General features: G+C 43.1%; 1 protein-coding gene across 1 annotated transcript in view; it reads right to left on the bottom strand.

Annotated features, from left to right (window-relative positions):
- Nucleotides 1–27,283, bottom strand: part of serac1 (serine active site containing 1) — a 68,164-nt gene that overhangs the window by 27,764 nt on the left and 13,117 nt on the right. Inside the window, exons 2-8 of the mRNA XM_060916354.1 lie at nucleotides 20,299–20,457; nucleotides 17,119–17,155; nucleotides 11,682–11,824; nucleotides 11,407–11,496; nucleotides 2,985–3,113; nucleotides 316–437; nucleotides 117–245 (exon numbers count right to left, since the gene is read on the bottom strand). Coding sequence (XP_060772337.1) covers nucleotides 117–245; nucleotides 316–437; nucleotides 2,985–3,113; nucleotides 11,407–11,496; nucleotides 11,682–11,824; nucleotides 17,119–17,155; nucleotides 20,299–20,425 — 777 coding nt within the window. The 5' untranslated portion in view covers nucleotides 20,426–20,457. The remainder of the gene's footprint in view (nucleotides 1–116; nucleotides 246–315; nucleotides 438–2,984; nucleotides 3,114–11,406; nucleotides 11,497–11,681; nucleotides 11,825–17,118; nucleotides 17,156–20,298; nucleotides 20,458–27,283) is intronic.

Genomic DNA, 27,283 nt, shown 5'->3' with positions numbered 1-27,283 from the left:
TTCGACAGGAAATTAATCAACACCTTCTGACCAATCAGAATCCAGAACTCAACAGTGCTGTGGAATAAAATGGTGGATATGATGCTATTTTGTGTGCATGAGTGTGTATCGCTCACCCGTTGAGTGGCGAGGGACTGAGTGCTCTCTCTCAGTGCCAGTGAGGTGAAATACTGCACACACTGATCCACCTCTGACTGGGGCAAAGAAGCCAGCAGCTGCCTCAAACCATCCTCGATTAGAAACTCCTGATAACATGAGGCACAATTAACGCCAATGCAAACAATGAACACATACATGTCATAGATATACACTCACATCCTCCAGTTTAGGCAGCGCGGGCGGGGAACGGAAGAAGCGCAGGTCTACGTTCGGCATCCGAGCCAGACCTATAGCCGTGCGGTGATCTACAGACTGAGCCGCTGTCTGGTACTGGTAATCTGTGATTGACAGGTCAGCGGGCCAATCAGAAACCACAGAGACTATAGAATTAATATAGGCTACATACAGGTACATCAGGAATCTACATCTAGGACCAAAGAGAATATTTTGTTTTAACTGTATTCACTAATAACCAAATACCATTTTTAAAAAGAGAGAGAGGGAGGGAGCAAAGGAAGGAGAGAGAGGGAAGAAGAGAAGGAGGGAGGGGGAGAGAGAAGGAGGAAGGAGAGAGAGGGAGAGGGAGAGGGAGGGAGAGAGAGGGAGTGGGAGAGGAGGGGGAAGGAGAGAGAAGTAGAGGGAGGGGAGGAGATGGGGAGAGAGAGAGAGGGAGGGACAGCGAGAGAGGGAGGGAGAGGGAGAGGGAGAGGGAGGGAGAGAGAGGGAGTGGGAGAGGAGGGGGAAGGGGGAAGGAGAGAGGGGAGGAGACGGGGAGAGAGAGAGAGAGAGAGAGAGAGAAGGGGAGGGAGGGGGAGGGAGAGAGAGGGGGAGAGAGGGAGAAGGGGAGAGAGAAGGGGGAAGGAGAGAGAGAGAGGGAGGGAGTGGGAGGGGAGGAGAGAGAGGGAGTAGGAGAGAGAGAGTGGGAGAGAGGGAAGGAGAGGGAGAGAGAGAGGGAAAGAGAGAGAGAGGAGAGGGAGGGAGTGGGAAGAGGAGGAGGGGAGGGAGAGAGAAGGGGGGGAGAGAGAGAGAAAGACAGAGAGGGAGGGAGGGAGTGGGAGAGAGAGGGAAGGAGAGAGAGAGGAGAGGGAGGGAGTGGGAGAGACAGGAAAGGAGAGAGAGAGGAGAGGGAGGGAGTGGGAGAGAGAAAGAGAGAGAGGGAGTGAGAGAGAGGGAAGAGGAGGAGGAGGAGGAGGAGAGAGAGAGAGAGAAATTCTGTTTAATTATTTAGAATTTTTTACCACAGACAAAAACTGATGTGTTTCTCTGTACTGAGGGGAAAAAAAAAACGCTCTGAAATGTCCTGATGATAAAAGCTGATCACAATGAAAGCATTCTCAAGATTTCTTGACCACTGAATTCATTTTAAAGTCGCAGAAGTGGCTTTATTTGTTTGTTTATTTATTTACAGTGCATTACTGTAAAATATGCAAGAATGTTACATAACTTTATTTAAAAACGTACTGAATGAATAGCAAAGAGCAATGAACTTATGTTTAAATAAAGATTATTAATTGATTGTTAGTTAGTTAGTTAGTTAGTTAGTTAGTTAGTTAGTTAGTTAGTTAGTTAGTTAGTCATGTTTATTTGCTTAGAACTCCATCACATGGTGCTGTGTGATTGTCCAGCATCCGAAACTGGCTCTATTCCCATCTCATGCCCAGTGTTCCAGGAACAGACTCCGGATCCACTGGGACCCTGACCAGGATAAAGCACCAGGATAAAGCACTTACTGAATGTGAGTGAATCTTTATGAAAGTGTGTGACAATAAATAGAGGATATTACACGGTTGTGCAAAGATATGAAGTTTATCTTTGAGTGGTGAATGTACATTCGACAATCTTGAATAGCACCTTTATACTTAGGCCTACTTAATACTTCAAACTTCGGTTTCACTTCTTTCCTCTTCTCTTCTCTTTCTGGCTCTTCTGTCCTACTTTCATTTAGCTGTCGAAAATATGAATCTATAGGGCGCTGAGCATCATTCGCACCACTTTTCGGCATGATTGAAACATAGAGCTGTATACCCACCACGCAAAAACCATAAACCATGATCTCACCCGCACGCTGAAACGTCATGGTACTAGTGCAGCATCATATTTCCGGTCTGCCTGAGTGCATCATGGCAGTAAACTGGCTCAAACCACTGTTTTCCTTCAAAATATGCCCCAAACATCGCAAGGTGATTTTTCAGCGAGAGTCAGAGCAAAAAAATAGCATGTCGGCATGAAATTAAAGCATATAGTCCCCGACACGCAAAAGCACTCTGGGGAGAACAATGCTACGTGTATTACGTCACTCTACCCAATAGAGAATGAGCGTTGAATATGGTTTACGATACTGCACAGGTTGTCAAGACAGCATGAAGTCACATGTCGGAGATGTAAAACGTCTGTGCTAGCGAGCGACTGTGACAATTTGTAAACAAACATGGCCGCCAGGTTTGCTTCGTTAAATACGGAAGATTTTGGGAGAATTTTGAAAGAGAAAGACGCGTTGAACACCTGAAAGGAATGTATTATAACAATAATAATAATAATAATAATAATTGGCTGGCTTTTTTCATAGTCTATCAGATATATTCCATTCAGCTACTCATCTTCGACTCGTTCAGTATCTGATGGACCACTCAATGCCAGCCAATATTATTTAAATGCATGTCACTGTGTTAATATTTCGTATGAAAAATATATTTCCCAGTAAACCACTCATGTCTATATAATAAATATGTTTATAAAATACCCCAGACATCCATTTTAAGTGAGTTCAGTGCAGGAAACACGTTGAGATTTACTGTCTGTGGTCGTCACATATGCTACACATGCAGTGAATGGTGAGTTAAGAGCTTGTGGTACATTTCATCACACGTTTCTGTTTTCTCTCCCACCTTGCCAGCGTCCGTGTGCCAAGTCCTGGATGCCCTGCAGGCGCTCTGGCCGACTGGCGGAGCGGGTTCTCTTCAGTAACATCCACAGGGCCAACTCATGAGGATCTGCATCCAGATGGCTTAGGCGTTCTAACACACACACACACACACACACACACACACACACACACAGGAACAAAAATAAAAAAAAAAAGTCTGCCTTATTCTACAAAGTATGAATGCCAAGGACCAAGATATTTCAGCCAAACATATCCTCCAGGTTGCCTCTGTCAGGAGGTTCAGACAGAAATAAAGCTTTCAGTAGGATTAAAAAAAAACAAGTTTCTGGATCAAAACACACATCAAAGTCCACAAGTACAAACCTAAGAACAGAAAATATGGAGTGTCCTTTACAAGTGTCTCCAAATTTGTTAAACATTACAGGAGACTCGGTGCTGCTGTTCTTCTCTCCAGGGATGCTGTCACGTAATTGTATGGTGTTAATATGTAAAAGGAATTAGTGTTTGAAAAACAACTACACTGCCGCTGCGCTATAACGAACCAAGTCTGTGTCCACCGCTTTTAAAGTAGGGATGTACCGAATCCTGATTTTTAAGGTTCGGCCGAATACCGAATCCACTGCTTAAGATTCGGCTGAAACCGAATACCGAATCCTATTCCGAACATCAGCTAGTACATTATAATGCAGTGAAAAACATTGCACATTTCCTTTTCTTAACAGTAAGATAGAGATACTTTATCCAGAAGGAATATTTTATTATTTTATTTTAAACTGTAAAAACATAGGCAATAACTTCTGCCACTATTTTGTATTTGAATAGTCACACTTAGAGAACACCACTGACATTTTCAGCTTGAAGTCATTCAGTGTACAGGCTGTAGTATACTGTCCATTATAAAGAACAAAGAAAACGAGCAAAAAGTGACATTATTGCTAAAAGAATAAGGCCTGTCAGTAACAGTCAGTACGTTTACATGCACGTCCAAATCGAGCTACTGTCGGTAATCGAGCAAAGGGTCCCAGCAGGGGTGCCAGAGAAATCCAATCCTACATGCACAAGTGAAATCGGGCTATTGTGCAAGGTGCATTGTGCACCCGAGCCACACGTGGCGCTACACGCCCCATCGTGTTGGTACACTTCCGGTTGTCGTCATGAAGAAGAGCTATAGTGTTGCTAGATACTGCTGACGTATTCCAGCCCAAAACATGTTCAAATCCGCTAAAATGCACTTAAAACCCCCCAATCTGGCAACACTGGCAGTTCCGTGTTCAAGCTGTTAGGCTTGCTCTAACAGACTGTATGGCTACAAACTATCCGGCGCAGACCACTGTTTTGTAAGACAACTTATTTTGCACAATAATATTTTTCTAAAGTCCATTTTTTGCTTACAAAAAAATATTTTTTTTGCTTACAATTTAACTTATGTCTTAATAAACACACAAAAAGTTCAATTGTTTTGTTTTTATTGACATTCTTCAGATGTTGGACATATATTTGTGTGTGTATATATACACACACACACACAAATACAATGACTTGTTTATGTACACAATTCACAGCTATGCAACAGCTGTACAGATGTATTTGGTGATACAGTAAGTGAGCTAAATTTTAACAGTGCAAACAATGCCACAAAAAGAAAAGATTCATGCCGTTGTCATGATTCGTTGTCATGCCGACCGAGGCTGTTGTGTTTCCCTTGTGGTCTCGTCACTCGTCACTTCCGGAAGGGGCAGTGCTGAAGTAAGTAGCTCGAATACGTAGCTCAATAGGGTATACATGCACTAAGTAGCTCGGCAGAAATCGCATAATCTAGGTCGTGTAGCTCGATTCCGAGAAATCAAGTTCGGTTCAATTTCAGCCGAATTAAGGTGTATATATGGCATTTTGAACTTCGATTTCAGTCCAGCAACGGCAGAAATTCGATTCTCTCTATGTGCATGTAAACGCACTGAGTGAGCCATTGCTAAAGTGCTCTTTGTTGAACAAAAAATAAAAAGTAAAAAAAAAAAAAATCTCTGCAGATAGAATGCAGCAAAACATAGCACATTTACATTTTAACTCTTGCATACATGTAAGCCGACTTAATTTTCAAACAAAAAGGTGATATTTAATGCTGAATCTGTTTTCCTCAGGGGGAAAGAAAAAAAAAAAAAAACTTACTGGGGATCTTGATCATGTTTAATGCTTACACTCATGGAACATAAATTATAGACCCCTTCGCAGTAAACGTCTTTCATACGCAAGAGGAAATTGCGCGCGCAGCCTGGACTCAAAAAAGACTCAGCGATGCCTAGTTCAGGCGTGCAAACTGGTCGGGGTGAAAAAGGTGAGAAGGGTGCACGGACACACGGCACGCGCGCAAAAGTACAGGGGCGGTTTGCAGTCGAGTGTGAAGCGGCTGGGATGAGAATCAGCACCTCCAAGTCCGAGGCCATGGTTCTCGACCGGAAAAGGGTGGCTTGCCCTCTCCAGGTTGGTGGAGAAGTCCTGCCTCAAGTGGAGGAGTTTAAGTATCTCGGGATCTTGTTCACGAGTGAGGGAAGGATGGAGCGCGAGATCGACAGGCGGATCGGTGCAGCCTCCGCAGTGATGCGGTCGCTTTACCGGTCCGTCGTGGTGAAGAAGGAGCTGAGCCAAAAGGCGAAGCTCTCGATTTACCGGTCGATCTACGTTCCGACTCTCACCTATGGTCATGAGCTTTGGGTAATGATCGAAAGAACAAGATCGCGGATACAAGCGGCTGAAATGAGTTTCCTTCGCAGGGTGGCTGGGCGCTCCCTTAGAGATAGGGTGAGAAGCACAGTCACTCGGGAGGAGCTCGGAGTAGAGCCGCTGCTCCTCCACATCGAGAGGAACCAGCTGAGGTGGCTCGGGCATCTTTTTCGGATGCCTCCTGGACGCCTCCCTGGGGAGGTATTCCAGGCATGTCCCCCCGGGAAGAGGCCCCGGGGAAGACCCAGGACACGCTGGAGGGACTATGTCTCTCGGCTGGCCTGGGAACACCTCGGTGTTCTTCCTGAGGAGCTGGCCGAGGTGTCTGGGGAAAGGGAAGTTTGGGCTTCCATCCTTAGACTGCTGCCTCCGCGACCGCATAAGCGGATAAGCGGAAGAAGACAAGACGTTACAAAAAAAATTGCAACCAGTGACATCTTGAATTTAATACAGTACAAAATAACTTTCCATGAACATGTCTTAAGTTACTGTTGAGTGGCCGGTAAATTGTACCATTTATTTGTCAGTGGCCGGTAAAGTTTGATATTTTGTGAAGTTAATTTTCACCCCTGTGTACAACACAGTCAGGGGCGGATCTAGAAAAATATTTATGGGGTGGCAAGAGGGGGGCAGGAATTTTTGAGGGGTGGCAACGTATTACAGACGATATACTGAATTTAATCACAGTTATCACAGTTTGACGACAAATAGTATGTACACACTACAAAAGGGCACGGGCTGCCATTTACAAACTCATACAGACAAACTTAATCTCATGCCTTTATTGTTCACGAAGAACACACATTCTCAGATGAGGTCTATACCGTTTCTGGACAGTTTTATACTGTATATGCAAAAGAACAGACACTAAAAAACAATAACAACACTGCTTCAAGTTCAGCATGATTTAAACCATTTACACCAGTGTCACATTTTATAGTTTTTTTTCCTCACGCTTTGTAAAGGCTCACCAGTGAGCATAACATGAACTTGTCATGCCTACAACAGCTGAATGCGGCGATTTCCATGTTGCTCAGCAAAACGCTTCACAAATTTATCAAGATCTAATGCTTTTGTGCGCTTTGATTCAATGCTGAGTACAGCCAAACTTGATAGTCTCTTTTCTGTCATAGTCGACCGCTAATAAGTCTTTATGAGCCTGAGAGATGAAAAACTTCGTTCACAGGATGCACTGCTCACAGGCAAGACAACCGCCATTTTACACAACCTGAACAACTTTTTTTTTTTGGCCTTACATGTATTAGTTAGCTAAATAACGTTCTCCAACCTGATTTTTATCCTCTCAAAATCAGCATCGCAACTATGCTAGCACTGTTCATTCATTATAATTTCATTTCTTGATAGATAGTTAATCAGCTTTTACCTCTTTCCTCCCGTGTCTCCTTTCCTCGTGACTCCTGGCTCCCTCGCTTCGCGCCTCTCAATTTTCCAAAACAACCAATCTCTGGCGTTATCTCATGCTGCATTCGCCGCAGTCGGACATTGGAAATTCGCGCACGTAAATGTCAAATTGGCCGTAATTTTTCTTTGAATTTGTCGCTGCCAACTGGGGTGGCAAGGCTTTTAGGGTGGCATTTGCCACCCTATGCCACCCCGGTAGATCCGCCCATGGTTATTCACCCCCAAGCGCACTGGAAACTGTTCCATTGGTATATTCAGATCCAGTCGCGAGATGAGGTTGCCAGATCTCTCTATAAAAAGGTGACTTTGCGGTCTGAATCTGTGGAAGTAACTGTTTATCTCGATTGGCTGTAACCTTGTAAGTGAAATGTTTGGGAACAATAACGTTGTAGCCTGCCTACCCCCCCCCAAAAAAAAAAAACAACTCTTTGGATCTACACGATTCACACAAGTGACCCATTTTGGGACCAAAACGGTGAATTTCGCCGAAAGGTGAGGAGTTTGCATGTGTGCTAGTTGTTGTGTTGTTGGGTGTCAGAATCGTAGCAGTGATGGGGTTAAAATGTACAGAATTCCAGCAGGATCTCACCCATTCCAAAAAAAATCGCCGACGTCTATGACTACAAGCCATCAAACGTGTAGGCTGGGATGAAAGCACCATCAAAAATGCGCGGGTTTGCAGCGCCCACTTCATCACAGGTAAGATCAGGCTATTTATTAAATCTTTCTTTTTTATTCTTTCTAGTCTTCGTTTACTGATGTAGCAAAATACTTTGGTAACGTTTGTCTGATTAGCTGGGTCATAGTTGCACAATGTAATGAATATTGTTAGCATGTTAACTTGGCTTTGCATGCAATTGTGTTTGTCGGAGAGGTCTCGCTTGACTCAAGCAGTCCAGATTTTGTGCCATCATTATTTGTGTATGCCGAAAATCACAATTTTAAAGCAAGGATGGAAAGGTAAAATTGTGTGCCCTCACTCTAAATGCCAACTTACGTTGACTGCTCTAACCTAGCTCCCGCCCCGTTCAGTTTCATTTCTGCTCTCTGCCTCTCGCTTTTTACGCAGCTCTGATTTCTCTTAGCTGCACTCTTTACACTATCATTCCTTTCATGCCATCACCTCCTGCAAATTGCTGTTTAGTGTTGGTATTTGCTGTTGTAGCTAAAGCCACATTGCCGTCACATCACTGGCATAATTTGATTAAAACAAAATGAATATGAATGTCCCATTGTTAATCAGGTTGTACATGCCCGCACATAACAATCCTATGCGTCTAAAGACTTGTAGGCACGAAGTTTTTCGTGGGTGTACACTGAAGTCTGGTCAATAAGGTACGAGTATATATCTGGCCATTGTATACCAGGGAACTTACTAACATCGTCCGTCCATTCTTAAATTAAATACGGATCCGGTAGGCGATGTCCACTTGTTAGAGTTAACTTATTTATGTAGCATTCTCGATCTTGTAACGACAATTGTTTGGCATAATCTGACAGCTCATAATGCCGGTCTATGGGCAGCGCCATTGTTTCTGGGTCCAGGCTGCGCGCGCATCCTGGCAACGGTCGGTTTGTTTACAAACATGCGAAGGGGTCTATAGGCTATTTCACTTCAATTTCAAGCACTTACAACTGTAGGCTTAATTAGATACATTAAACAAAGTGTAGCACAAAAAACTCCAACATGTCTCCACGTAGCCTATTTTATTAACAACCTAGTTCTATAGCTAGCATTCACAGAAAATGAACGTTTCCTTTTAGAAACACAAGACGCTCAGCATTAATAGGTGACAGCCGGTTGCGAGTGTGAGAACGGATCTCTCCAGCGGTGCTGAACAGTCTTTCACTGGGCACAGATGTTGGTGGTGCACAGAGGTAAACCTTTGCCGTTTTTGACAGCAGTGGAAACCGCTAATGATTGGCCTTCCACCAAAAAGCGCTGACCTCTGTTTCAGCGCTTGGTGTGACTGGCTCACACTCGGTGTTGTTGAGGAACAGTTCGTCGCAAGCACAATGGAGGCCATCTTCTCCTGAACATTGACGACGTAATCGCATGCACGTGCACCGCACGTAGGATTCGGTTCGGTTGGCGCTCTAGGGTTCGGCCGAAACCGAACCCCTTTAAAAAGGCCAAGATTCGGCCGAATCCGAAACCGAATCTTGGATTCGGTGCAACCCTACTTTAAAGACAGACAATGAGTCGAAGTCTTCAAAAAAACCAAAAAAACACATCACTGAGCCATGCGCGTCTCTTTCCCAGAGACGAACAATAAGTCATCAAGTCCACAGTCGAGTTAACGATACATCTTAACACCATAAAACAAAGGCTTAGCGAGTCTCGCTTAGGTGTCGATCGCAAACAATTATCGAGAATGGTGATCACGGACTTCAAAAAAATCCCTTAAAAGGACTTTATTTTCTGAGCTAAAAGCAGTTTTACTCAAGTCTTTACTCCGTAAACATTGTTGTCACTGCTACAGATGTAATCGCTGGAAGAGTTTTATTTAAAAATAGGCTGGCACGCCCATCCAGTGATCAAAAATCAGAGTTGAGAAACAGGCAGTGGTCAGGCGAGACACAGACAGGAGATCAACGGTGGCATCAAAGGGCAAAATACAAAACATTCGGAAACCAGAACATCAATACAATGCTACAAAACAAAAGGCTTGGTAATGTGAGACGCCGTGTACAAGTCTGTGTGTAGTCAGAGTCCTTATAAGCGCACGCTGTGATTGCGCTCGAATCTGGAACAGGTGCATGGTAATTAGTCCTAATGGTGCTGTGCAAGTGCATGTGAGTAGCAGTTCAAGGCATGCTGCTACTGCACATGGACGTAACACTGCTGAAGACAAACTTCATATCCTGGACTGTCTAAAGCATGGTGAGAAAGCAATGAATTTGTCGAAAGAATACGGCATCCTGAAAAATTAAATTTCAACTTTTAATGCAAAAGAGAAAGAGACTGAGGCCTAAGACTTCATCCATAACTGCAATCAAGATGACGGGCTGAAAAGAAATGCGATGCGGCAAGCAAACGACAGAGAGTGTGACTTATTTCTTTTACTTCGGAGTGACTTATTTTCTTTACTTCGTAAATATGCAAGTGAATTAAACGTAAATATAAATTAAATAAATACAGTTGGTCTTGTTTAACGTAAGAGGGAGTGTTTGATGTGACAAGTGGGTCGATTTCAGTATTACGAACTATTTGGACGTCCAACAAGGAGTTGGTTATAGCGGAGTTGCAGTGGATTTAAATATTACTAAAGCTAAGGTCTCACGTAGCTGGAATCATTTCAAGGTAGATGATTTTTAGCCGTCCAGGGGTCAACCAACACAAGTTCCGGGCCCTTCCATTGGAATATGTGAGAGCCACGGAGCTACCTTGACAACCACAAGGGCGTGGCTTCCATCCCTGGAAAGTTTTGTCGTGTTGAAAATCGACGTGGGTTGAATGCCAGATGAATTAATCCGTGAGGCTTACCGTAGCATTCCGTCGCAATCATCGAGCTCAAAATGTTCACGGAACGACAATCTGAAAAAAGTGAAATGTTTGCCTAGGGGGCGTGGCTTATTTTGTATTTTTGCTGTAGTGCAGCTGTGAAAACCGTACACAGTGCAGCCGTACATCACTATACATCGCCTCCACTGTTGGTTTTACCGGCGTCTTCCGTCATGGCTACTGTGGCTTCTCATCTCATCTCATCTCATCTCATTATCTCTAGCCGCTTTATCCTTCTACAGGGTCGCAGGCGAGCTGGAGTCTATCCCAGCTGACTATGGGCGAAAGGCGGGGTACACCCTGGACAAGTTGCCAGGTCATTACAGGGCTGACACATAGACACAGACAACCATTCACACCTACGGTCAATTTAGAGTCACCAGTTAACCTAACCTGCATGTCTTTGGACTGTGGGGGAAACCGGAGCACCCGGAGGAAACCCACGCGGACATGGGGAGAACATGCAAACTCCGCACAGAAAGGCCCTCGCCGGCCCCGGGGCTCGAACCCAGGCCCTTCTTGCTGTGAGGCGACAGCGCTAACCACTACACCACCGTGCCGGCTACTGTGGCTTCATTTGCATATTGACTCCGCCCAAATTTACACAACCTCCAAAATCTGCCGGAACAGCCACGGTACTCTCAGATCAACCGGCTGTGTGTGACCTTAGCATAAAACTAGACAAATATTATTGTGTTTTTCTTTTTAGATATTATATTCACTCATTTTCATTGCAGGCATTGACATGACATGACATGACATGACATAAGCTCCTTACCATCCAGGGGCCTTTGAAGCACTCGTGATGAAATTTCAATAAGTTTTCTCGCTGCTTTATGAAGCTCCTTTCTGGCTTTATAGGTAAGATCTGTACAAAAAAAAAACAAAAACGCAACAACAAAATTGTAGCGTTACTCATTGACGCATGCGTTTCTGAACCTATAAAAGAATATGAACAGATGGGACATGATCCTTTGCTTTAGGAGTCAGTGTGAAATGTACAGTAAGGTTATCAGTGAACATGTTACGATGGTGATAAAAGCAGGAACGTACTGGTGCTAAGGCTCTCCTGTTCTACCTTAGTGAGGGGGGTTAGGTAGATATAAGACTTCTGTTTCTCTTGGAGAATCGCCCGAGTGTCAACGGTGAACGCCTGGGTCAGCGTCGCCACCTCGTATGTGATGAAAACACAGCCGCTGTGAAAAGACACAGTGTTGCTCTGTGACATGAAGCGAAAAGACACCAAACGGAACTTTGTCGATAACATATAAAGGTTATTGAATCAGTGAGGTTGCATTAACATTTAAAAAAAAAAAAAAAACACAACAAAACATGGCATCTTGAGTCTATATAATGGAAATTATTATACATACAAGCCACTTTTCCCATGGAATAAAAACACGTATTCTGTTCCCTTCTAGCGGGTTTACTGATGGCATGCAAAATTGTTATCATATCGCTTATCCTCCATGTATTACGCCGCTCTCCCCAATGGAGAATGAGCATGCAATATCGCTATAATATTGCACGTTGTCAAGACAGCACGATGTCACACATCGGAGCTCATGCGAAGATCCAATGACAAAACTTTTCCGTCGCGCACAATCATTTCTTTGTCGGCCAGGGAACAGATGATCCAGTGCTCGGTTTAAGCACTGAATAAATAAACTGAAAACTGAAACTAAAGAAGCGCTGAACACCCAAAAGGCTCCCAAAACTTCGTTATATATTCTTCACGCATATTTACAAGAGAAAAACAAACCAACGGACATCAAAAAACTGGAAAAGAGACACATCGGAGCTGTAAAATTATATAAAGATTCTGCACTAGTGAGTGACAGTTTGTACACAAACATGGCCGCAATGTTTGCGTCATTAAAAGCGGAAGATTTTGAGAGAATTTTGAAAGAGAAAGACGCGCTGAACACCTGAAAGGCTACCAAACCTTCACTGGCTATTCTTCACACATTTAATCTTCCACATATGGAAAAACTGGAAAAGAGACACTCTGGAGATGTAAAACTTCTGCACTAGTGAGTGACTGACAGTTTGTACACAAACATGGTCATGACGTTTGCTTCATTAAAAACCAAAGATTTAAAGAGTAAGACGTGCTGAACACCTGAAAGGCTACCAAACCTTCACTGGATATTCTTCACGCATATATACAAGAGAAAAACAGACCAACGGACATCGAAAAACTGGAAAAGAGAGCAATAGTGGAAATGTCGTCAACGTTTTACTTGGAGGTGGGGAAAAGTGAAGGAGACTTTTACAAGGAGGACTTCACTCGTGGACTTCACTCAGCAAAGCCATTTTGTTTTGAACAACTGCAGTGGAACAATTAACTACGATCAAAAGTAACTGTGGACTTGAACTGTAACCTGGATATAGCGTGTATACAAGTTGGGTTGTTGTTCAGGCTTTTTGGACTTGTACCATTTTTATTGTTAGAACTTTGACTTTGTACAGTACATTGGATCGACAGAACATTGAATTACATTCGATCAGAATCAGCATTCAGTATTGGTAAGTTACCGCCCTGTTCTGAACTTTTTGTAAAATCTATAATTGTTCCATCAAATGTGTATGCATTATAATAATATCGTCTGACTTTTTCTCGTGGCCTATCAGATATATTCCATTAAGCTACTTGTCTTCGATTCGTTCAGTATCACGCTAGCTGAATGGAATATCTCTGATATACCACTCAACGCCAGCCAATATTATTTAAATATTTAATATTCAGATCTAGAAATGATTTCTTTTCCATTCCATTTTTAAGACCTGTGCTCAAACCCTGTATTACCACAACATAACATTTCAATTATATTTCACCTGATGTAGGTTTAGTATTCATTTCATTCATTTTTAACAAATTCTCACTTAAAGCTAGACTGCCTTTCAGATTTTTCAAGTGTAGGTCACAAAAAGAATTTTCCCCGACACCCAGTTATTTTTGTTTAGTGGGCCGAAAGCTGAATTCGAAATCACAGACTTCCAATTTTATTTTATTTTTAAACATTTTTTTAAATTGAACAATTAATGAATTTAGGGCCACGTGGTCCTAAACTCTCCGCTATTTTTTCCTGCTTTATCATGACCCAATATAAGATACTACATCATCAGTCTTCAAACTTAGGGAGGGAGAGAGGAAGGAAGAGAGAGAGAGGGAGGGAGAGAGAGGGAGGGAGGGAGGGAGTGAGAGAGAAAGAAAAAGAGAGAGAGAATTAAAAAAAAATTCTCACTTAAAGGTAGACTGCCTTTCAGATTTTTCAAGTGTAGGTCATAAAAAGAATTTTCCCCGACACCCAGTTATTTTTGTTTAGTGGACCGAAAGCTGAATTCGAAATCACAGACTTCTAATTTTATTTTATTTTAAAAAAATTGTTTAAATTGAACAATTACTGAATTTAGGGCCATGTGGTCCTAAACCTTCCGCTATTTTTTCCTGCTTTATCATGACTCAATATAAGATACTACATCATCAGTCTTCAAACTTAGGGAGGGAGAGAGGAAGAGAGAGAGAGAGAGAGAGAGAGAGAGAGAGAGAGAGAGGGAAGAAGAGAGAGAGACAGAGAGAGAGGGAGAGAGAGAGAGACAGAAAGAGAGAGGGGGAGAGAGAAAGAAAAAGAGAGAGAATTAAAAAAAAAAAATTCTCACTTAAAGGTAGACTGCCTTTCAGATTTTTCAAGTGTAGGTCATAAAAAGAATTTTCCCCGACACCCAGTTATTTTTGTTTCGTGGACCGAAAGCTGAATTCGAATCAGAGACTTCCAATTTTATTTTATTTTTTACATTTTTTTTTTTAAAATTGAACAATTAATGAATTTAGGGCCACGCGGTCCTAAACTCTCCGCTATTTTTTCCTGCTTCATCATGACTCAATATAAGATACTACATCATCAGTCTTCAAACTTGGGGAGGGAGAGAGGAAGAGAGAGAGAGGAAGAGAGAGGGGGGGGGAGGGAGGGAGAGAGAGAAAGAGAGGAGAGAGAGAGCGAGAGAGAGAGAGAGAGAATTAAAAAAAAAATTCTCACTTAAAGGTAGACTGCCTTTCAGATTTTTCAAGTGTAGGTCATAAAAAGAATTTTCCCCGACACCTAGTTATTTTTGTTTAGTGGACCGAAAGCTGAATTCAAATCACAGACTTCCAATTTTATTTTATTTAAATAACTGTTCTATTTAAAAATAATTTATGTATTTAGGGCCATGTGGCCTTAAATTCTCCGCTATTTTTTCCTGCTTCACCATGACCCAATACAAGATACATCATCATGCATGACATGGTGGGCTTTCCCCGTTCGCGCAAGGCATTGTGGGATACAAATTTGAAACAGGAGAGAAAAATGGAGGATGCGAATGAAACGTGAAAGACTGACTACAGTAACGGAACGCGAGAAGAAAAGACATTACGTTATATACGAAGGAAAGAAAACGCAGGACCAAACTAATAAATATTGGCGCTCAGCGAGCACCTCAGTGTGATCAGCTGTTCGGTTAGCGAAAGAATGATGGAACGGTCAGTGCATGCTCAAAGGTAAACCTGCGCATGCGCACACACACGGATTTCCTCTGTCTGCTTGACTGCATGAAGAGCGATTTCATGCACATTATTTGCTTTAATCCCCTCAAATTAAATCACTTCCCAGCCACAGAACAGAATGGCCTGATATTTTGTGAGATATTACAGAAATAAACAGATTTCACAATGACCACATTTCACACGGAACTAAATTTCACCGATTTTCTGAACTCGAAAGGCCGTCTAGCTTTAATATACTAGTGCATCTCAAAAAATTAGAATATTGTGAAAAAGTTCAATATTTTCCATCAGTTAATAAAGAAAGTGAAAATGTTATATATTACAGACTCATTACACAAACTAAAATGTTTCAAGCATTTTTCTATTTTAATTTTAATCAGTATGGCATACAGTACAAAAACATAAAAAAACCATCTCAAAATATTAGAATATTTCATTTCGAGTTTGAGTAAAACAGTATGAACACAGTGTATCTCTCGGTCTAGTTCAGTACACACAACCACAATCATGGGGAAGACTGCTGACTTGACTGTTGTCCAGAAGATGATCACTGATGCCCTCCACAAGGAGGGTAAGCCACAAAAGGTCATTGCTGAAAAGGGTGGCTGGAAAAGGTGCACAAGCAACAGGGATGGCCGCAGTCTTGAGAGGATTGTCAAGAAAAGTCGATTCAAGAACTTGGGAGAGCTTCACAAGGAGTGGACTGAGGCTGGTGTGTCAGTGTATCAAGACCCATCACGAACAGACATCTTCAAGAAAGGGGATACAACTTTCGCATTCCTAATATCAAGCTACTCCTGAGCCAGAGACAATGTCAGAAGTGTCTTATGTGGGCTAAGGAGAGAAAGAAATGGACTGTTGCTCAGTGGTCCAAAGTCCTCTTTTCAGATGAAAGTACATTTTGCATTTCATTTGGGAATCACGGTTCTAGAGTCTGGAGGAAGAGTGGAGAGGCACAGAATCCAAGGTGTTTGAAGCCCAGTGTGAAGTTTCCACAGTCTGTGATGATTTGGGGTGCCATGTCATCTGCTGGTGTTGGTCCACTGTATTTTATCAAGTCCAAAGTCAACACAGCCATCTACCAGGAGATTTTAGAGTACTTCATGCTTCCATCTGCTGACGGGTTTTTTGGAGATGCTGATTTCCTTTTCCAGCAGGACTTAGCACCTACCCACAGTGCCAAAACTACTACCAAATGGTTTGCTGACCATGATATTACTGTGTTTGATTGGCCAGCCAACTTGCCTGACCTGAACCCCATAGAGAATCTATGGGGTATTGTCAAGAGGAAGATGAGAAACACCGACCCAAAAATACAGATACGCTGAAGGCCACTATCAAAGCAACCTGGGCTTCAATAACACCTCAGCAGTGCCACAGACTGATCACCTCCATGCCACACCGCATTGATACAGTAATTCATGGTAAAGGAGCCCCAACCAAGCACTGAGTGTATAAATGAATATACTCTTCAGAAGTTAGACATTTCTGTATTGTAAATCCTTTTTTTGATTGATCTTAGGGAATATTCTAATAATTTGAGATACTGGATTTCTGATTTTCATGAGCTATAAGCCATAATCATCAAAATTAAAACAAAAAAGGCTTTAAATATTTCACTTTACATGTCATGAATATAGAATATATGAAAGTTTACCTTTTTGAATTAAATTATGAAAAAAGGAACTTTTTCATGGTATTCTAATTTTTTGAGATGCACTAGTGCATTTTCCCTGAAACACCTTTGCGTCATATATGTGGTCATGTAATATTTACTGTCATGCATACTAATCATTTCCTGTATACACAAACAGCCTTTGGATATCTATAAAAATAAACTTAAAAAAAAAAGGCACGTCTCATCTTTGATCCATAAGATTTAAAACATCAGATTAATAATTTAAAAAAAAAAAAAAAAAGAGTAGAAAGTACGATGTAACCTACCCCAGTACGATGGCACCGGTTACTTTTGCCATTTTCCCTGCAAGCAAGCAAGAAAGAAAGAAAGAAAGAAAGAAAGAAAGAAAGGAAGGAATAACATAACACGATCCACATGAGTCACACAGAAGTTACGGTTGCATACAAAAGCTTGTATGCACTTAGAACAAAATAAAGACACCAAAGAAACATCAAATTCAAATTTTTTTGTCACATACACAGTACGACACGCAACGAAATGCTTATTGCAAAGCTCCGTAGTCATGAAGATATTTTGGAGGAGGGAGTAGTTAAAAAAAAAAGTAATAAATAGAATAAAAAATAAGAATAAAGAAAAAAGTCATGATAGAATGCTCTGCAGAATATACACAACATACAGAATATATATAAATATATTTTTCTATCCATATTCACTGGATACAAGCAATCGAGCGCTCTGATTGGCTACTCTACTACGAGGATATCAGCTCATATACCTACCGTGAGTAAAGAAAAACAAAATGGTGGCACGTGTTGCTGAACCAACCGAGGACGAAATAAAAACTCTACTCAAAAACAAAACCCCAAAAATATACAAAAAAAAAGCAACAAAATATGGAATGAAAGTATTTGACAGTAAGAACGTATTTTTTTTTCAAGAATTATTATTATTGCATTTTTCACAAATTGCTCCTGTCATTTCGCCAGTTTGTTTACATTCTAAGCGGAAATTATTTTGGCGGACATTTTGTATAAAGTTTTAATGTATCGAATTTGCAAAAAATAAAAACGCGCCGTTTCTCAAAATCCAGTGAATGTGAATAGAATAAAACAGTTATTCCACTCAATCTGGTCGTACCGTACATGGATTATAGCCGCGATCAGCTCCTGTACGACTCGATTTTGTGGAATAACTGTTAAATATCTCTGCACTATACACAATATACACATGCATGTCAACCCCTCACGGCTCTCACCTGTACTCCCTGGTAAAGAAATCCATAATTTCCATACCAAATCCATAATAATATTTCATGCATAATAAAAATGTATCAGATCTTACCTAATATATGCACTGGTTTATTTCTGTACATCCATATGTACTGTTAACACTCAATTAAACAACAGTCAGTGTTTTCTTAACCCTGTATCAGTTCAACAAAATTTAGTGTCTCTTCTCACATAATCCAATAATTTGGGGTTCACTTGGCACATTGTTCAGCAATGTTCCTGATTGTATGAACATGTTGCACTTCTACCCAACTTTACATGTTCATGGGTTATCTCTAATTTGCAGCATAAGTCACTGTTCATCTTGGTCTGCAGGAGTAAATTCCAGAGGCAAACACTTTCACGTCTCTACAACAAATTGTGCAGTTGACATACTCGGCACCCATTTTGGAAGCGATAATTATTCCACTGAATGTTTCTGTCCATTCAGGAAGAAAGCGACCTCCAGTTTTAGATGTTTTGAGTTTTTTCTTCGGTGGTGCCGACATCTTGACCTGTCTATTGTTACGCTACGTGCGCTGTTATTTCCCGCTCGGTGTGCAGGAAAATCACAATTGCGCATGCTCAGACATTCGGAATGGCTTGTTGGTACTAGCGGAAGTACCGGTTGAGTAATTCTAAATGTAGAAAATGGCGGCTCCCATGCATTTTCGTATTTCATGACGATTTTTTTGATGGTAATAGATCAAAATAATTTTAAGGTGAAAATGTAGAAAAATCCGTAGTTGAATACCACTACACCCGTACCATTTTTAAAATGCCAAAATCCGTAGGGAATACGGGAAATCCGTAGGGGTTAGCATGTATGTATACACTGTATAACTAACAATTATTACACAAAATCGAGTCGTACATGAGCTGATCGCGGCTATAATCCATGTACGACCAGATTGAGTGGAATAACTGTTTTATTCTATCCACATTCACTGGATTTTGAGAAACAGCATTTTTATTTTTACTTCTTGCAAATTCGATAAGTAAAAACTTTATACAAAACGTCCGACAAAATCATTTCCGCTTAGAATGTAAACAAACTGGCGAAATGACAGGAGCAATTTGTGAAAAATGCAATAATAATAATAATTCTTGAAAAATAAATTTAAAGGAGAACTGAAGGCAAATTTTTTTATCATCAAAATTCTATTTCTCATTTTATTAAATATCGGAATGCATTTTTGATCGCCATTCTGTCGCTGCTATAGCAAGTTATGAGTGTTTGAAATACGCTCTGTAATATATCAATCCATATGTCAAAGCAACGGCCGTAAACGAGATTCGTCGGGACCTGTGCGAGACATCGTAGGACGGAAGTAAAACGTACAGCGGAAATCAAAATCACCGACATCTCCCGACGTTGTCAAAAGACGCGCGTGCCCTCTTTCGAACGCTGACGTAATCAAGCCGGAAGTTTCGTTTGTTTTGATAGCGATCAGGAAAGTTAGAAAAAAGTAGGCAGTAATCGTCATTTAAACTCGTTTTTGTGCAATACTTCGTTTGGAAAACAGTTTTCAAAATGGCGGCACTGACACCTGGCTGACACTTCTTCACGTTTCGAAGTCTCGCACAAGTCTCGTGAAGATCGCGCGGATAAGCGACGCCTGCCGTGGACCAAACGAACTAAATTCAACACGGTTAAAAACCAAACAGGCCGATAAGTATAATATTTAATTGCAATTAGTTGCCAATAAGAGTCACGATATAAGGTTACTAAAACCGAAAACGTCATTGAATAACACGCTAATTAAGAAATAAAGCAAGTTTTAAAATGACTTCAGTTCTCCTTAAAAAAAAAGATTAATTCTTACCATCAAATACTTTCATTCCATATTTTGTTGCTCCCCCACCGAGTAGTTTTTTATTTCATCCTTGGTTGGTTCAGCAACACGTCCCGCCATTTTGTTTTTCTCTACTCACGATAAGTATATGAGGTGATATCCTAGTAGTAGAGGAGCCAATCAGAGCGCACGATTGCTCATATCCAATGAATGTGGATAGGATAGTAAATAGAAATATATACTGCACTGTAATGAAGTAAAGTTGCACAGAGGTACAGAATGCTCTACTGAGGTTACGCTCCCAACCTCTTTCGTATCCTCTGAGCAGATTTTAAATAAGTTCATGCTTTTTTTTTTTTTTCCCTCCGGCTGTAACAATAAAGAATGATTATAAACCTCAGTAGAGTACAAGAAGACATACGAAAGTCTTTCCATGGGATGACCTTCTTCAGTCCCGGACCTGTCGAGCTCAGCCTCCGACACAGGATCAGGCGCGAGGCAGTGACTGACATCTGCACAGTGATGGAGAAGAAAACATCACCCACCATCTCTGTCTTGGTTCTTCAGTTAAAGGTGCACTCTGCGATAAACACAAATTTGCCCTGGAGGTACATGGATGTCCTTGTCAGCCTGTGTAGCTTATTACAGTGCTCGTGAAACAAAGCCCTGTGCAGTATCATTCTTCTTTGGCTTCTTCTTATTAACTGATTTTCTGTGAATAATTCCTGAAAAAAGTGCTTAACGTAGAAACTTTGTTGCGTAAATACCACTTAAGCTACGTCAGTTCCGGTTTTTTCTCCCCACTTTACTCTTTTGTAAGATATTAAAGAAATTTTTTTTTACAGTAGGTGAGTTTCAGTTCCAACAGTTATTATACAGCAAGTTACCCAAGATGGATTTTTTTTTCAGCACGATCAGCAATTTTTCGGAAAGCCCGGACGTTATCATCGCAGGTGAGCATGGTGGAAAGATCACGGACATGTTTTTACTGATCAAATTCACCGATATTTCATGATCTCCTTGTCCAAACCTACTTTGTTTCTTATTTTTTCATTCGACAGCCGCTATTTTGTATCTAAACGTGCGTTTGAGAAGTCACTCACGTGAGGTGTCGATAATAGTGATCGCTTTCCACTAACGGTGTCCACCATTATCGACACCCTGTAGGATTAAGGGACATTTACAACTGTTATGGATCGATCTTTGTGTAACATTGCTGAAGTAGAACAATGAAGTCCTTTAAAAACATAAAAGTGATGTGATTTATAATATTTTTTTTCTGATTCATAACAGAATGGAATGTTTATAGAGTGTTTGGAATCCGACTGCAATAAATAGAATTAGAGCAGAATTAAATTCCAAGCATATAAAAAAATGACACGCTTGAAATATTCAGATTTTTCGATTCCATTCAGAAAATTAAAAAAAAAATTTTCCTACAGTTTGTTGTAAATCTCTACCACATATTACAATATCAGGAGACATTTTATATTTGGGTTCGAGGAATGATATGCGACCTTTGACCTGGATGTTCATGCGGTTACAGTGTCGATTTCCTGTTGACATTTATTGGTAAACGACAAAACTAGAAATTAATACAAACAACGACGAATGATGAACAAAATGTGATCTACGAAAATACTGAGAAAGCGGAACAAAGATTTTCTGACGCAGGTTAAACATTATCAGTTCATTTGTTTACGAACATTAGAATTACTTCCTCATTTACATAAACACCGACATCCAGATATTTATATAAAAGAAAACTAATTTCAAATAAAAACTATGTTTTGTTAACTTAATACCACATACCGATGATTATTTTTTAAGTAAATAATCATCTGGGTGTCGATAATTGTGGAACGGTGTCACGTGATCTGATACGCTAAGTAATCAGGAATCAATTCATTTTTAATTCCAGTGGAAGTTTGAGTAATTATTCTTGTACAATTTACGTACTGAAAGTCTTTACTTTTGCAACAAATAAAAGCTCGATAAGGTGTTGTAAGATTGTGTGTGTTCTCGTGCATAGCTGTCCTGAGCTTTATGACCCTTTCACACCCTGGTAAACGTGCATAATCGCGAGAACATACTCTTTTATTTTCTCTGTACCTTCTAGTTTCGCTGAAACCACATTCCTGGTTCCTCCTGTTCTAGGGGGTGTATGGTCTGCTCTTTCATGTATAATAAAAAACGACTCCTTATCTGGCGAGTTGACCTTGTGCCCCCGAGCCCCTTACTTATCTTGTCACGCAAGCTTCTGATGTATATAAACCCTGCTCTCTCTGTGTATCGTTGAGCAGTGCTTGAATAAACCAGATTGATTTAACTCGTGTGGTTTGTTTTAACCCTGCTCCAGAGCGCTCTTACGTCAACGCATCTGAACTGAGACAGACACAGGTTCTAACAATTTGGTGACCCCGACGTGATACTCTCAATCAGGTAAGACATGTTTGATTGACTACCTGGTTGGCAGTAGTTTCGTAGTGTCCTACGGAGGACAGTTTTCCCTGGTTCGAGTCCAGGAAGAGCGCGCTATACAAATTTGTACTATATTTGTTGTCTGTTCCTCTTCAGATCCGTTTGTTGTCATTGTACGATGGGAAGCTCGTTCCCTAAGCCTGCGCCAGGGGAAACCCCGGCCGAATGGATGACTAGGTGCGGTTTCGCTTATTATGTTTCTCCTTGGCTCGATAATTTGGCAGGTTGGACCGAGGCCAACCCTCAAATTCCTTCATATCCTCGCCGAGGTACATTCGATCCTGGTTATCTTGCATCGGCCCATCGCATGATTTATGAGGGATTAGGGGACCCCGGATGGGATCGCCCGTATATGCGGGAAGGATATGCCAAATGGTATGATATGAAGAAGATTTGGGATAATTTTAAACAGGCTTATACTCCCCGTTCAGTCCTGAAATCCATCCCGAAGCCTCGGGCTGCACCCGTCACCAAGGAAACGGAGGAGGCGGCGCTAGGAAAATCCAAATCTCATTCTGCTCCTCCAGCCTCGTTAGATAGTAAACCTCCACCTTATAGTAAGGCTGGAAAAATTACTGGTAAATCGCCGTCAGCTGCAAAAACGATTCCTAAAATTTATCCGTCCCTGGCTGCTGTGTCTGCGTGCCCCCCCCCCCCCCCACGGTTGACAGAGGGCAGCGTCCCGGAGGGATAAAGGGTGCGCCTGCATCAGCCAAGAACGGCAAAGACGAAGAAAGTAGTGACGATACCGATGATGACACTGATGATGACGATTGGGATAATCCCGATGGTGTGGGTCCAGACGCCGGCTCGCGTCCTTATCCGCCACAAAACGCTGCTTGTGTATGGGTTGCAAAGCGCAGTGGTATTGATATAACTCCTCCGTCCCCGTCGGCTCTTAAGGACATCATCTCACTTCTTCCGTCACCCGACAAGCCTCTGCTCTTCGTTGATCAGTTAATTAATGTTTCTCGTAACTGTCAGCTTACGGGAGCTGATTACCGGTTTATTCTGCAAAATAAATTAGGAGGCGCATATGATGAGACAGCCCTGTTAGAAAACGTTCAGGTTCTCGCCCCCGTCAATGATCAAGCTGAAAATATTAAGGAAGAGTATGAAGGGGATGACGGTCGCCCGCGTCGGCGCACCGTGTCTACCTTCTTTTGGAAGGACACGCCGAACGCACTGCAGCAGCTTCGTGAGCAATTGACGCGATACCTGCTCGCCTTAAAACAAGCAAATAGAGACCTGTCACAGGTCACTAATTGCAAACAGGAGCGTTCTGAGCTGACGTCGGCTTTTGGAAGCGCTTTGGGGAAGTTTGGCAACATTTGGGAGGTCTTGAACTTGATTTGGCAAACCCGAACCCAATGTTCTTGTCCACCTTTCTGTCTAATTGTCGCCCCGAAATACAGAGCGTATTAAAACATCACTGGAGTGACCGGAATAATCTGGTCCTCCGTCAGGCCGGGGAGCGGGTGCGCACGTTGGAGAGCGATGGTCTCTTAGACTGTAAAACGAATAAAGCATGTTTATCCGTCGTGCCGGGCGGACGAGCGGAGGGACGACAGGAGAGGGGTCGCCGAACGGGACCGCGCGGCGGGGGAGGGAGGAGAAATGGAAAGTGCCACTATTGTGGAAAAGAGGGGCACTGGATAAGAGAATGTCATGCGAAACAGCGAGATGAGCAGGAACGCGAGAAACCCGTCATGCGCGCCGGTTCAAGCCCCACAGGGCAGAGAGATCCTGCCCGCCCATAGGGCTGCCCTCAGAGCGATGAAACCCCGACCGTTGCTATGTTAAATCTTTTATTCAGCTCCCCTCTTAACGAAGATCTTCCCACTATTGTTTTATGCCTGGCAGGGACTGAATATCCTTTTTTACTCGACACCGGGGCTACCATGTCCTCAGTGGGGAGGGAATATGCGGGTCCTTTATCTACACGGTCTGTAAGCTCTGTGGGAATAGAAGGGGTTCCTTTCCATTCCAGTTGCACGCCCCCCCTTTCTGTTACTTGTGCCCTTGATCCTTTACTGAAGTTTTCTCACTCCTTTGTTTGCATGCCTGATTGCCCTTTTAACCTGCTTGGACGGGACCTCATGAGCCTCCTAGGGCTCTCTATTTCTTTTAGTGGCTCACACATGGTTGTTGACATACCAGACGAAACCTCGTCGGCTGCTCTTGCCCTCACCTCTCTTTCTCTCCCCCATAACCTTCTCAATGCTGCTTGTGCCGTTACCTGCCTCACACCCTCTCTTTCTGATCTCCCAGCTTCTCTTTGGGCGGAACATAAGGACGAGGTGGGCTTTGTTAACTGTACCCCTTACGAGGCGGTCATTAAACACTCTTCGCCAGTATATGTAAAACAGTACCCCCTTTCCCCAGCTAAACTGTCTGGCATTGATGATGTTCTGTGTTCTCTCCTAGAGCAAGGTGTGGTTGTTCCCTGTGTCAGCCCTTATAACACCCCAGTGAATCCGGTGCAGAAGCCCAACGGCACGTGGCGTTTCACCCAGGACTTGCGTAAGATTAATGAGTTAATTATCCCAGTCGCCCCATTAGTTCCAGACGTTCCCTCTCTTATGGCCTCGATTCCGTGTGAACATGCGTTTTTCTCTGTGATTGACCTCTGTTCTGCCTTTTTCAGCGTCCCTGTGGGCCACGACACGCAGCCCCTGTTCGCTTTTACGCACAGGGGAAAGCAGTACACATGGACCAGGTTACCCCAAGGATATGTCGATTCCCCCGCGGTTTTTACAGCCGTAGTGAGGGACGCCTTGGCCGGTTTGTGCCTCCCCTCGGGCTCCTCCGTGCTCCAATACGCGGATGATCTTCTGGTAACGGCGGAGGACGAGGACCTTTGCGCTAAAGCCACACTCGCTCTCCTCTCTCTTCTGGCGCAAGAAGGTTTCAAGGTCTCACGAACTAAGCTTCAGTTCTGCCTCCCCACTGTTCGATATCTGGGTCACGATCTCTCCCAGGGCTCCCGCAGGCTCAGCCCCGAGCGTGTGCAGGTCATCCTAGACACTCAGGTGCCTGCCACCAAACACGCCCTCATGGCTTTTCTGGGACTTATCAATTACTGCCGCCAGTGGATTCCTGACTGTTCCACCTATGACAAGTGTCTGCGCTCTGCAATTCTGCACTCGGACCCTTTGACTCAGCCCCTGGTGTGGTCTGATGAGATGCTGACGGCCTTCAGGGCCTTGAAACAGGCTTTATGCTCGGCCCCTGCTCTCGGACTTCCGAATTACCGTTTGCCGTTTCATTTATATGTGTGCAACCAGCAGGGAACTGCGTCTGGGGTTTTGGCGCAGGAGCACGGGGGGGGTATGCGGCCTTGTGCGTTCCTCTCTAAAACTCTTGATTCTGTGGCACAGGGTCTCCCTGCTTGCCTCAGGGCGGTGGCTGCATGTGCTGTCATGGTCACGGACGCTGAACGGCTGGTTTTGTCTCACCCGCTCGTTCTCCACACCTCACATGATGTAGTGCACGTTTTAAAGAACCTCAGTACCCAGCATTTATCTGCGCAGCGTCGCTCTGGATACGAGTCTATTCTTTTGGCCACCGAAAACCTTACTGTTAAGCCCTCCTCCTCCTTTGATTCTCTCGCGCACGCGCTTCAGCGCCTCCTCAATTCACAGGATGATTTTCTTCCTTCTGAAACACACGACTGCATTTCTAGCATTCTTTTTGAGACAAGTATCCGCCCCGACTTACGCTCCACCCCGTTACTTTCAGGTGATTCGCTGTTTGTGGACGGCTCGTGCTCACGCCCCTCTGACGGCGTTTTCGTGTGTGGTTATTCTGTGTGCCGCCTTCCTGATGAAACTGTTGAAGCTTTTTCTCTTCCTTTCTCCTCGGCTCAGGCTGCCGAACTATACGCTCTAACCCGTGCATGTGTTATTGCCCAGGACACAGACGTCACTATCTACACTGATTCACGTTACGCTTTCGGCGTTGCTCACGACTTTGGTCGGATTTGGGCTTCGCGTGGGTTCACCACTGCAGACGGTAAGCCCATTTCTCATTCTTCGCTTGTTACTGATTTAATCACCGCCTGTCTTCTCCCGCGCTCTTTAGCCATTGTTAAGACTCGTGCTCATTGTATTGGGGACTCTTTTGAGATCAGGGGAAACTCTCTCGCCGATCGCATTGCCAAAGCCGCGGCTGCCTCCGGTGTTTTTCCGCCTTCGCTTACTCTCTCCCTGGTCTCATCCAGCCGTATGATTAGTGCCGTTCTTCCGGACATTGACTTGATCTCCCTCCAGGCCTCCGCTTCGGCCTCAGACAACCATTTCTGGGACTCATGCGGCGCGCAGCCGTCTGACGGCGTTCGGATCGATGCTCAGGGCCGCCTTTGTTTACCTAGACATTGCACTCCATTTCTCGTCCGCGAGTTTCATGGTCCCACTCACCGCGGACGAAGGGGGGTAGTGGAGGATTTATCCAAAATATTTTGCATCGACAAAATACACACCGATGTACATCACATTCTAGACAGATGTTTAACGTGCGCCCAGAATAATCCATCTAAACCAGGCGCGGTACATCAGCACCTTCCCATACCTGACACGCCGTTCCAGGAATGGCAGATTGACTTTACTCACATGCCAAAACAGGGCCCCTTTAAGTATCTCTTGGTCATGGTCGACAAATTTTCACGATGGGTGGAGGCTTTCCCTTGCGGGAAAGAAGACGCTCGCACGGCGGTAAACAAATTGACGCAAGAAATCATTCCGCGTTATGGCCTCCCGGTAGGGATAGACTCTGACAAAGGGACGCCGTTCACCTCTAAGGTGACCCAAGAACTATGTAAGGACCTAAAAATCCTTTGGCGATTCCACATCCCGTACCATCCACAATCCTCCGGCATTGTGGAGCGCGCAAATAGAACAATCAAGGGTAAGCTGCGCAAGGCAATG

The sequence above is a fragment of the Neoarius graeffei genome, chromosome 3 (assembly GCF_027579695.1).
Source record: "Neoarius graeffei isolate fNeoGra1 chromosome 3, fNeoGra1.pri, whole genome shotgun sequence".
Lineage (NCBI taxonomy): Eukaryota > Metazoa > Chordata > Actinopteri > Siluriformes > Ariidae > Neoarius > Neoarius graeffei.
The sequence above is the reverse complement of the archived record's forward strand: the minus strand, read 5'-3'. Positions and strand labels throughout refer to the sequence as shown.